Source organism: Oppia nitens, unplaced genomic scaffold (genome assembly GCF_028296485.1).
Source record: "Oppia nitens isolate AA-2021 unplaced genomic scaffold, nextdenovo-longstitch-racon4-pilon3 scaffold19_pilon_pilon_pilon, whole genome shotgun sequence".
NCBI classification, from domain to species: domain Eukaryota; kingdom Metazoa; phylum Arthropoda; class Arachnida; order Sarcoptiformes; family Oppiidae; genus Oppia; species Oppia nitens.
The window spans coordinates 389,303-402,500 of NW_026533198.1; the positions used below are offsets into that span (position 1 = coordinate 389,303).

At 27.4% G+C, this 13,198-nt stretch overlaps 2 protein-coding genes across 5 annotated transcripts in view; one reads left to right on the forward strand and one right to left on the reverse strand.

The window, feature by feature from the left end:
* The first annotated feature begins 3,437 nt into the window (after window positions 1-3,437).
* LOC128966212 (uncharacterized) lies at window positions 3,438-8,652 on the forward strand. 4 transcript variants are annotated; one of them, XM_054313050.1, is made up of 8 exons: window positions 3,438-4,132; window positions 4,303-6,887; window positions 7,000-7,095; window positions 7,260-7,476; window positions 7,688-7,714; window positions 7,835-8,164; window positions 8,257-8,313; window positions 8,426-8,652. In XM_054313050.1, exons 1-8 carry the CDS (start codon window positions 3,585-3,587, stop codon window positions 8,601-8,603), a joined length of 4,038 nt encoding a protein of 1,345 aa, XP_054169025.1. In that variant the 5' UTR covers window positions 3,438-3,584; the 3' UTR covers window positions 8,604-8,652. The 4 variants fall into 4 exon arrangements, with proteins under 4 accessions (XP_054169025.1, XP_054169026.1, XP_054169027.1 ...); XM_054313051.1 differs by having other exon boundaries at window positions 8,257-8,307; XM_054313052.1 differs by having other exon boundaries at window positions 4,327-6,887.
* Window positions 8,653-13,189: 4,537 nt separating this feature from the next.
* LOC128966120 (ninjurin-A-like) overlaps window positions 13,190-13,198 on the reverse strand; it is a 3,349-nt gene continuing 3,340 nt past the window's right edge. Inside the window, exon 5 of the mRNA XM_054312933.1 lies at window positions 13,190-13,198. This exon is cut by the window's right edge and continues 105 nt beyond it. Coding sequence (XP_054168908.1) covers window positions 13,190-13,198 — 9 coding nt within the window.

Consider the following 13,198-nt stretch of genomic DNA (forward strand, 5'->3'; position numbering starts at 1 on the left):
TCAATAAAATTTAATATTAAAAAATTTTTTTTTAATACTGTATTATGTATTAGTAAATAACGTTTACTAATAATAAACAAATAAATTTTTAATTATATCAAAACTTAAAAAAAACTTAATTTTTTTCAATTACAATCATTGGATCAATAATATAAATTTTTTAATAAACAAAAAATTAGCATGCTCAATTTTTATTTTGTTATTTATATAATAATAATTTTTAAAAATCTAAGCATGGTAAACTTGTTTTGTTATTTAACACATACCCCAGTGCTGGCATCTATAACATGGTTACCTAAATTTTAAACAGCTAGTGTTGGATCAACATTCCCAATGAGAGGATAGGAAGTTCCCTTAGAAAAATTCATCCAATTTTTCCAGAAAATATAAATATTTTACTTTCCCTCCCCCTTTAATTAATTAGAAATTTTTAAAAAATAATAACAAATTAAATAGTAATAAATAATACCAAAAAATATTTAGCACAACAACAACAACAAAAATATTGAAATATTTCAAAAATATATATTTCAATTTTATATATATATATATTTAGTTTTACTATTTATCTAAATACTATTTAAATACAAGTTTAGTATAATATTTGTTTTTTTATTAAAAAATAATATTATTATAAATTTAGAGGAAAATATGAAATAGATTTACTAGGAATTTAAGGGAACATAAGGAACTTATGGGTAATTTTTTTAAAACCAGGTAATGAATGAAACTTATCTAACCCTAGTTGTTGTGTTACATCACTAAAAAATTAGATTTTTTTTGGTGATAATAATAATTTGTTTGTTGAGCAGAAGTGGTCTAATGCCAGATAATAATCGTCATCGTCATCGACATCGACATCATTAACATCACTAATCATAAGAGAGTCTTCGAGAGAGAGAGAGAGAGAGAGAGAGAGAGAGAGAGAGAGAGAGAGAGACCTACAAAAACAACTCATATAATAATATTTTTTATGTTGTGTTGTGTGTGTGGCATAACATTGGCACTTATTATTTGTTAGTTAAAAACTTTTTTTAGGATTTATTTTAAAAAAAAAAAATTTGTTTTTACTGTTTTTGTTTGTTTTTTGTGTTGATCTCTCAGAAAAATCACATTTAAATTACACTTTAAATGGTAACGACTGTTGTTGTTATTGTCATCACACATATAATCAGTTTGGATCAGTTGTTAAACTTAATTGTAGTGTTTTAAAAAAAATTTGTGATGTGTTTGTGATGTTTTGTGAAAAAATAAAATAAAATAAACAATTGTCTACTTAAAAAAAACATATGTATATTTCAACACATAAATAATAATAATAATTACAATTAAATTGATTTATGGATATACAGTATATCACTTATTACTGTATATAATATATATATATATATGATATGTGTGTATGTAATTAATTTGTGTGATTATAATTAGCGCTACAAACACACACACACAAATTGATTTATGAATTTTTTTTGTTTTTTTTGTGTTACTATGTTATTATTATTATTATTAATAATAATTATTATTATATGATATATCATTGATTATATACTTTAATATAAATGACAAATATCTGGAAATATATATATATATATAACCCATTGGTTTTGTTTAAGTCATTATAACTATGTGTATGTGTTTATTGATTGAAGTTTTGCCAACAAATATTGTATTTTTTTAATAAATAATTTAAAGTGAAAAAAAACTTTGTGTCAATTATATATATATATATATATATATATACAGTGATTGTAATATATTGTAAGTGTTTAAAAAAGCTATTTATTTGAAATAAATCAATTTATATTTATATTATCTTATTATTGGTATTTAATTACAATTTATTATTAATATTATTTATTTATTTATTTAACTTTATAAATATACATTATCATTGTCATAGTTATCGAAAATAGTTTCATTAAAATAGTTTGTTTTTTTTAAATATATATGTTTTTGTAATATGATATATATAATAGTACTTTGGATTTAAATATATATTTTTTAAGTAAAGTATTATACTGTATTTAAAACTATATTTATAGATCAATGATAATAATAATAATAATAATAAGTTTTATACAAATTAACCAACAAATATGTTTGATAATAAACTATAAATAATATTTGAATACTTTAAATATTTAATGTTTTAATCATTCAATTATATGCTATATATATTTTTTGTTTAATTAAGAAATTATGCGAAAAATGTAAATATTAGTTATTTATTATTATATATTATTAATAATAATCATATTTTCATTGCAATTATGAATATAATATATGAATCCACAAAATATGTATTAAGTATTTGATGGTTAAAAATAGTTTTTGGTTAGGGATGTAATTAAAAAAAAAAGATATGATGCCTTCAATTAAAATGGTTTAAAAAAAATTTAAAAAAAAAATAATTTTAGCTGCACTTCAAAGTTAATCCTAAAAATAAATGTCTATATGTCTTACACATAGATAATGTAATGAATAATGAAATAATGCATTTTTTATAAATAATTTTTTAATACAAAACTTTTAATACAGTATATGAAAATAAATGTTTTATTTATGTATGTATGTATGTGTGTGTGTGTGTGTGTGTGAAACTTAAGTAACTTTAACCTAAATTATATATATATAAGTATATATATATATACAGTTAGAAAACATTGAAAAAATGACACGGATTTTATGGGCGCCTATGAATAATAATAATAATAATAATAATAATAATAATAATGCAATGTTTTTGTTGTTATTGTAATTGAATGCATGAATTCATTGGCAAACAACTATAGAGAGAAAACATTTTTAAAAAAAAATAAAATATTTTTTTTGCCAAATAATTTCCACCAAAAAAAATATATATATATACAGAATATTTATATACAGAATATATATATACTGTATATAAGTTTAATTATAAAAACATTTATTATTATTATTATTATTATGGACTATGATATGATCAAACAATTTTTAGTTTAGTTTAGTGACCACTAGTTATAAATTATAATATGATATGATATCCAAAGGTCAAAGTTAATGTTAGTTTTTTCAATAAAAACTAATATTATTTTTATAGACGCATGCGTTTACATACAGTGTGTATGTAATGTATAATTATTTACTGATATTTACAGTACTATTACAGTACACATTAAATACTGTATTAAACAGTACTGTAATAATAGTCAACCAAATAGTGTACATAAAAACACATGTATTTCTAATGTTTGGCGCATTTTATTTCATACATTAGTTTTGTATTATTATTATTAGGACATGAATTTGAAAAACGGATTAAAATATTTATTTTTTTTAATTTAAAAATTTGTTTAAACTAATCATTTGATTGATTGATTTTTTTGTTGACCAATGGATTAGTCAATAGATATAACTATAAACCCTATAATAATATAATAATAATAATAAACACATTGTATATATCAAAACCACACATGTGTTTATGTGACCAAACATTTTGATTGATTGTTAAGAGAGATAACGACAATCATATCATACCATCTCATCATAACTTTGATATTAATTACAGTGATATCCAATACAGTGATTAACCGCCGCCGATGATGATGATGGCCGACGACAACAGTAACGGCAAAGACAACGACAACAACGCCAATAGCGAAGACTATGTTTGCGAAGAACTGATCAACGGTTTCGACGCCTATGCCGGACATCTGAAAGATCTGATCAAAGGTTTACGACTGAAGATCAAACAGCTGACCGAAGAATTGGATGAACTGACACGTAAAGTGTCCACTGATAGCGGTGGTAGTGGTGGTGGTGGTAACGATAATACCGAAGTTATTGATCAGTTGCTAAAGACATCCAGTTTATTGGCCGAAGAAAATGAAGAACTGAAATTGGAAAAAGAGACGATGGCTTTGGAATTGAATTCAATGGAAAATGAAGTCCATTCGCTCAATCAGGACAAGGATATGATGAGCAAAGAGTTGCGAGAAGTTAGACATGAAAACGATTTACTTATACAACAGATGCAAAAGTTAACACAAGAGCTGAACAATGAAAAAAAACTGATTAAACAGTACAACGATTTGGCCAAAAGTATATTTGCCAGCAATAGTAACAATAACTTCAACAACAATCACATGTAAGTCATCATTGGATCAATTGGATGGACACTAATGTTCACCAATTGATTTACTTTACTGTTTTATTTTTTAAAGATAATAATAGTTTAATTGATCCGTATTTTTACTCTTATCGTAAAAACCAATTTACCCGATAATCACCACAAAAAAAATATATGATATATAATAGTGTCAACTCATTGCCGGCTTTTAGCGAACAAATGGTTTTGAGTCAGCGGCCGAATTCGGTGACCACTTTCGGTTCGTTTTCGCAATGCAATGGCGGTCTGCGGCTACAGTCGTCTCAGTCGCACGAAGACGACGAAGAAACCTATCACAGCGCCCGACGGCAATTGGCTAATCAGGCGAGCAAAGAGACGGCCAGCGATGAAACCTTTTACGATGCAAAGACATCGAACAGTCATCGATCGTCACTGACGACTACGGCGGCGACGACCACCAAACCACAAGTACCGCCGACTAACGAACAAACTGTACCAACAGAATCTGGTCATCATAATCATCAACAACAACAACATCGGGAGCCGATCACCGCCGCGACCGGTGGTAACGAACACGACGAATCATTTACATTAACCACTACAACAACAACTACTACATCCAATTCATTTGAAATGGACGACAACGACAATCTGAAGCTACTGCTGGTCAAAGTACCCTACAATCGATTGGTTGCCGTATCCGTAGCCTATGCTGTTTCGCCGTCCGATTTCTATTTGCACATCAATCCCGACGATGTCTACAACTATATACATGTCATACAACTCAAACAGGTCGAGTTGGCTGATAAACCCAACTCGAGGCTAACACCGGCCGACATTGTACTCGGTATGTACTGTTCGGCAATCTATTCGGCCGACGGTAACTGGTATAGGGCACAGATTACGTCCGTCCAATACGAAAACGATGTCGAACGGGATTCAATTAAGTCGCTAACCGTCCATTTTATTGATTGGGGAAACTCGGAGGAAGTACCGCTATCACGGGTCATGCGTCTATCGCGTGACCTAAACAAACGTAAACAAGCGATTCATTGCTATATCCAAGGACTCGCTTACGAAGATATCCGATGGTCGTCCAAACGATGCAAAGAATTTCGCGATTTACTCGAAAAAAACGGTAACAACAATCGACTGAGCGGTTCATTTCAAAAGGGCCAGAAAGTTGACGAACAATTGGATAGTTTTATATATCCAGTCGATCTGGTCATTCTGGACGACGACGGAAAATCGCATAATTTAGTTAATTTAATGAAGTTTACCTCAGCCGAGGAGGAGGATGAGGACAAAGATGAAGCCACCAATAATGTGGACAACAACACCACTGTAGTCGATACCGCTGCCGACAATCGGCTCAATGGTGGAGCAGTTGATCCTATTTTGACGCCAAACAAATTAAAGAGTAATCAACAACAACCACAACAGCTGATGAAAGTACCGAAACTATTGTCACAGTTGCGACCGCCCGGCCGTAGCGATTGTATACAAGTACCGCCGCCAATAATACCGGATATATCGGACGGCTTAATCGTTGAGTGTATGTTTCCGATAAATCCATCACAATTTTATACACATATAAATCATGTGGATGTCGGTAGAGCTCAGTGGGAGGATCTGGAGGAGCAGCTAAACAACTGCTACAATAAGTCATCTCTACTGATGACTCAGTTAACCCAACCGTCTCAAGTGGACATCGGTTCGTTTTGGGTGTGTTGTTGGGCTGACGATAGTCAATGGTATAGGTGTCGTATTGTCGATGTCAAAGGCCAGGAAGCGTTGATCTATTATGTCGACTACGGCAACAAAGAATGGGTTAAGTGTAGCGATCTTAAGCCACTTACCCGACAGTTTGCCACATATCCGGCACTGGCCGTCAAATGTTGTCTATCAAATGTTTTACCCCTGAATAACAATGACTGGTCGGATGATAGTATTGATTATTTTAAGGAAACAATTGCCGACAAACCGTTGACAGCATTTGTTGCCAATAAACCCGAAAAATTTGATTTCGATTCAACGCTCAGTGTATTCTTGTGGACAACAGATGATTCGGATGACGAATCCAAAGAGATATTAGTTAATTCGCATTTAGTGATCAACAAGTTTGCCGCCACTGATAATAGTGAATGGATTGAAGAAACCCAGAGAGCCTTCAGAGAGCTGACACCACCACAAGTGATGAACGAATTGATTCCCAAACTTAATAGTAGTTTCACTACTACTACTACTACTACTACTAATAATAATAATAATAATAATAATGACAGTGTAATTGAATGTACACCTAATGGATTAGTGGCTGTCAATGGCCAGAGCGAACCTGTAGCCGCGGCAGCGGCCAAACTGGTCAATGGTCAAACCAAATTGAACGGTGATATGATTGAGCCAAATATTATCGACGGCGGCAGCAGTGCTGGCGGCGAAACTTCTGCAGCAGCAGCTGCGGCAGCTAACTGTCCAACGAGTTGTGGCGGCGACGAAGTTACCGATGTTGATAATTTGGGACATAACAAAACAAATGGTGATAATAATAATAATGGCGCCATTGAATGGCCTAAAGTAAACGGCCACAACGGTCTGGCCAATGCTGGTCTTCGAATATTACCCGAAATGGAAAGCGAATTTTCCGACGATAACGATTGGGATCCTATGTTTGATGGCGATATAGGCGGCGGCAGCGGCGGCTACAACAACATCAACAACAATGACTATTCAATGAATCCATACGATCCTCGAGTTATGACTCTGGGCTATAGTAAGCATTTATTATACATTTTATTAATTTATATAAGTTGTATAAGTATTAATAAGTTATCAATTAATCAAATTTTTTTTTATTTATTGAATTAAATTTTTTTAAAAAAAAGGATTAAAAGATCGCAAGACATGTAAATTTTATGGCACCCGAAAAGGTTGCAGACATGACCAGTATTGCGAGTTTCTTCACGTAGATCCCGACAAACGTAAGATTTAATTTTATTTATTTATTTAAAATAAAATTAATTTTAGATTTATTATTATAACCTTAACGTAGTTTTATTTATATACTGTATATTTGTTGCTTAATTAACACATTTTTTGTTTGTTTGTATTTCTCATTATGTTTTTGTTATTAATTGGTGTTAAGGTTTCGATTGTAATGAAGCCGAAGAGGAAGTCCTAAAAATAGCCGACACTGAACTAGAAGAGAATACATCGGTAGTATTGCGTATAACATCCATACAGAGTCCCTGTTCTTTCTATGGTGTCCTACCATTTGGTCCCTACGATATCAATCAACTCGATGTTAATGAACAAAATGCTAAACAATTTGACGAACCAAAGAAAATATCGACAGAACTTAAGTAATTAACTAAATAATAATAATTACCGTATATTTTGTTTGTTTATCATAAATTATCCGCCGGCGGTTGGGGGGGCCGGGGACGCCAATCATACATATTAATACTCACCTTCCAACCCCCAACCCAGCCCTCATTTTACTCCCCATTAGTGGTTTTAAGGAAAATATCTTGACTACAATGTCTTGACTTAAAATTTTTATCTAATTTTTAGAAATGGCGAATTATTTGGTCATTTACGGTAGTATTGTTTTAAATTAATTAATTAATTATACAACACATATACAACTAATACAATATAATTAGTTTCGAAAGTGTAATAAAAAAAATTATAATTAATTTTTCTCCCTTTATTTTGCAGACGATATTACGATAAACAGGCAAAACAAGAAAATCCAAACATCTATCTGGGAATCGGTAGTCTAGTGGCCTATAAAAAGATAATCGAAAGCCCGGCCGATAATAAAACCGGTACCGTCTACTGTAGGGCACGGGTTATCAGCGAAGATCCGGAAAATACTGGTCTATGCGAACTATTCAATATAGATTTCGGTACCAATTGTACTGTCCATCGAAAATACATCTACAAATTGGTGCCGTATTTCTATCAATTTCCCGCACTGGCCATACATTGTACGCTGACTGGCATCGAACCCTACCAATCATCGAAAACGTGGACAGAGGAGGCCGTGTATGTGTTGTTGTTATTATTATTGATATATATATATCTGAAAATTTATTGCTGAAAAACTTTTATTATTATTATTAATTTAATTATATTAGCAATACGTTTGCTCAATGGACCCTCGATAAAAATCTAGTTGCTTATATTATGTACGGGTAATTACAACATTTTGTTATTTTTTTGGATCAATTAATTACAATTTACTTTTACAATTAACTTATATTTTGTTTTTTTGTTGTTGTTTATTATTTTATTTACCGGTAATAGACGTACTGAAGACAAGTATTCTGTAGAACTGCTCGAACTAATCGATGGCAAAGAAGTATTTATAAGTCAACGACTAATTGATGGACAATTTGCTCAGAAATGTAAAATCTATGGCCATTTAGGACAAGAACAACAACAACCACACGGATCTGATGAATATGTTTACAAATCTGATTAGAAATACATAATCTTATTGATTCATTTGATCACAAATGTATTTTTCTAAATCTATATATATATATATTTGATTTAATTGTATAGTAATAATATAGTTTATTTGATTTATAAATATAGTTTAGATATTGACATAAAACAAAATAGTAATAATAATAATAATATCATTTTAAAAAAATAATACATATATACTCATTCATACACTTAATATGTAAATAACAATTATTATTATCTCTTTGACTGTGAATTATTATTATTATTATTACTTTTAGCAAATTTATTTTGTTAGCCTAATAATAATAATTAATTATATATATATATATCTACATATATAATTTAAAAAATACTTATTTTGACATTTTTTTTATTATAAAATTGTAATTTTTTTTTGTTTATTTCATTCATCTATGATCTCATAATCATTGAAATAATTATTTTTGTTTATTAGATGTTTTTTTAGATGAAATCTTAATATTTGGACATTTAGTGAATTTTTTTTTGTTTATATATATAAATATATATATAAATTGCATTTTAATTGAAAATCAATAAAATATGATTTTGTTTTTTTTAAATAAATAAAATGTTAATATCATAGACTTTATTGGTGTGTTTATGTGTTTTGTTAAAGTTATTTGTGTTGATGACAAAAAAAAATGTGCCAAAAAATACTGTATATATATATATATACTGTTGGAAATAATTGTGAATTATTTTTTTGATTAAACAAAATTAACTTTTGATTTAATCAGCATTTTTTTTGTTGATAACATTAGCTATAAATAACTTGTTTTTTGTGTACAGATAAATGAATTGTTAATTACATATACATATGATATACTGTATATATATATATATATATATATATATATATATTCAGTGATCTAAACCTTGAATTTTAAAAATAGATGAAAAATTTGGATTAAGATATTTTTATTGAATTTGTTTTGTATTAAAGTATTGTTTTAATAATTAAAATTAGATTTTATATGATATTTGACATTCAAATTCAAATTTTGTTTATTTTCTATCGGATTTTTTTCGACTAATTTTTTTGCAAAATATTTTCTCAATTAAAGTTTTAATTACTAATAAATTAAAATTTAATTAATTAATTATTATTATATTTTTAATGATAATTATAATTAATAGAAATTATTTTAATTTTAAGTTTTAAATTTAATCAATTAAATGGATTTTAATTTAATTTACTAAATGTAATATACAAATTAGATTTGATTTATATGTAAAATAAAATTTTTAAGTATTGCATATACAGTATATGCATATAAATAAATATAATGGTTTGAAAATAATTTGCATAATAAATAGTCAACATTGTTAGTTAACTCAACAATATTATTTATTAGTGAAACTTAAACAATAATTTTTGGCAAAAAAAATAATTAAATAATTTATAGATTAAAACTATTTTATTTATTTATTTATTTTTGTTTAATACAATTAATACGATAAATTATATTATTTATAGATGTATTTATTATTTGCTTATTATTATTATTATTAGTTTTTTTGATAATTTTTTTTAAAAATATACACACAATGAGAAATCCGGCAAAAATTATTTGTTTAAAATCTCCTGTTTTATAATAAAAAATACTGTATTATACAGTATATTATATTTATATCAATATATATACTATGTGTGTGTATATATATAGAGGGTATTTGAATAACCGATAAAATAAGTGATAAGTTTGCAAAATTTTTGTTTGTTTGTTGGTTACTATTATATATTATATTTGATCATCTATTTTGTCGACTAAACACTTAAAAACACTGTATGTCTATGAATTTGATGTCTTTATCCATACATTTCAAAAAATAAAGTTATATTGTATTTACAGTATATATATGCTTATAAATGCTGAATATTTATGTGTAAATGTTTTTTTTTTTTAAAAATATTTGGGTTTTTTAAAATTTTTTGTTGTTGATTGTATTTATCAATAAAATACTATACAGTATTCATTCAACAATAACCAGGAAATATAAATAATATTTAATAAAAAAATATTACATTTAATAAATAATTTTATTTTAAAGGATGTATTATTTAAAATTTGTTTAAAAAAAATAAATTCATATATTAATAGATAGGTCTATAATTAAACATTATTATTATTATAAATGACTAAAATTATTAAATAAAAATTTATACACGTTTAATCCACACAAAAAAATAATTAATAAATAATTATTAAACAATATTTAATTATTTTACTTTTAATGGCTTAATTAATTAGTGGTGATTTTATATTATTATTAATAATAATATTAATAGACATAACATACTGCATGTATATACAGTATTCAAACAAGGTCATACAAATATTTTACAATAAGCAGTGCAATGATATAAATATTTTTCGGGGTTATGAGTTGAAAGTGTTGCCAAAAATACTTAACATTAATGTAGCATCACTTTGGGGGGGGGGGGAGGGAGGGATCACTTTTAGTTTCAATGAAAGAGAGAGAGAGAGAGAGAGAGAGAGAGAGAGAGATTGAAAGAGAGAGAGAGAGACGTCTCAATTTAAAAAGAAAAAAAACTGTTTATTGGTTTTTGCAAAAATACTTCAAAAAAAGATTAGTTAACTTAAATAGCTATATATTATAATACTGTATATTAAATACAATATATATATATATATATATATGGTATAATTTATACTGTGTGTGTATATATATATATATTAATATATTATATTATGTCATACTTTAAAAATTTTGGTTTCACTATAAACAGTATATGTAATGTTGTTTTCCTAAACTAAATAATAATATGTAAGTTATAATAACAGTATTATTATGATTATAGACTAGGATTCTGTATAATGAATAATATTAAAAATAATCTAAATATTTAATAGAAATTTTTCAACAATTTTTCACATATGAAAAATATACAATTCATTAGAGATTCTGGTATTTTTAAAATTATAGCAAAATTTTTGTAAAAATTAGTGTTATTTACTAATAATAATTTGACATATTTTGGTTTAAACTAATTAATGTGTAGTTTTATAATAAGCATATGTTTTTTAATAAGTTTATTTATAGAAACTTTTTTTTATCTTATTATAATTTAATTAATTTTCAAAAATTTAAATATTTTCAACAAAATTTAAAGTACAGTATTATTAAGTATTATTAAGTGATTTACAATAATAATACTAATAATAATTACAAATTTTTGTACATTTTTTTAATAAATTAATATAATTTATTTATATTAAATTAATAATATTATATACAGTATATCACTATTTTTTTGGGGACAATTATGTCGCAAACTTTTGACAAAACTACTAATGATTATAAAATTAATATTAATAATACCAATAATAAAGTGAAATCAAATAATAATAATAATAATAATAATCAAAATGATTATTATATTGAAAATTACAAAAAACTGATGGATTCTTCGTCGTTGTCGTCGTCGTCATCGGACAAAGATATGAATCGTACGGATCAAGTAATAGGTATTAAGTTATCGTCAGAATCGGTACTTGAATCGGTTGCACGTATTAAACGTACGGATCAACGATTAATGACAAAATGTATGACTCAGCCGATAAAATCGGATGTCTATCGGATTGCTTTTGACAGCCAATTGATTGATGATAACGACGACAACGACAACGATGATGAAGGCGACGATGACTCTTGCGATAGCTGTTCCAGCGATGATAGCTTTAGCAAACATATGATGAACAACAGTTACAACAATAATAATAATGATAATTGCATTTCGCTAGTTGTCGCCGACAATGACAACAATAATCATCATCAGATGATAATGACTAATGATAGCACACAAGAGTTGTTGTCAGTAACACCATCATCGACGATAACCACTACTACCAGCAGCACTGGTAGCTCTAGTAATAGACAATTGTTTGGCAAAATTATTAATGAACATAACGTACAACTATTGACAGCAGGAGAAGCAGCAGCAGCAGCCTCTTCCAGTAGGCCTGTCTATAGCAGATCCCATAGTAAACTGAAATCATCATCACCAGCACAACAGCAGCAGCACCTGTATGTCAATCAATTATCATTGGCTGATGAGGTTGCCATTGTTAACAATAATAATCAAAATCATAATACTAGTGATGGTGGTAATCAATCCGATTATATAATCATTGATCATCCATTTATCATCACTAAGAATCAAATGGCTAATCAAACAACAGATGATGACATCCATAATAATAATAATAATAATACTTATGATATTAAATCTGTGGTTTTTCCTAAAAAAAATTTCCGATCAGAAGAAAATTGCCAACAAATTGATGATTATTCTTGTAAACCAATTGAAAATTCTTCATCATTTATTATTATGTCATCAAACAGTGGTGATTGTTGTAGTAGTAATAGTAAAGACATCGACAACTCTAATACATCAATCACTGAAAATAATAATTTCATTAAAATTAATAATAATAATAATAATAATTTATTAACTGAAGAACCACTTAATGTTGATGATAATGAAACTGATATTTTTGGTAATAATAATAATAATAATAGTGTTAGTAGTAGTAGTGGTAATAATAATAATCAAAGTAA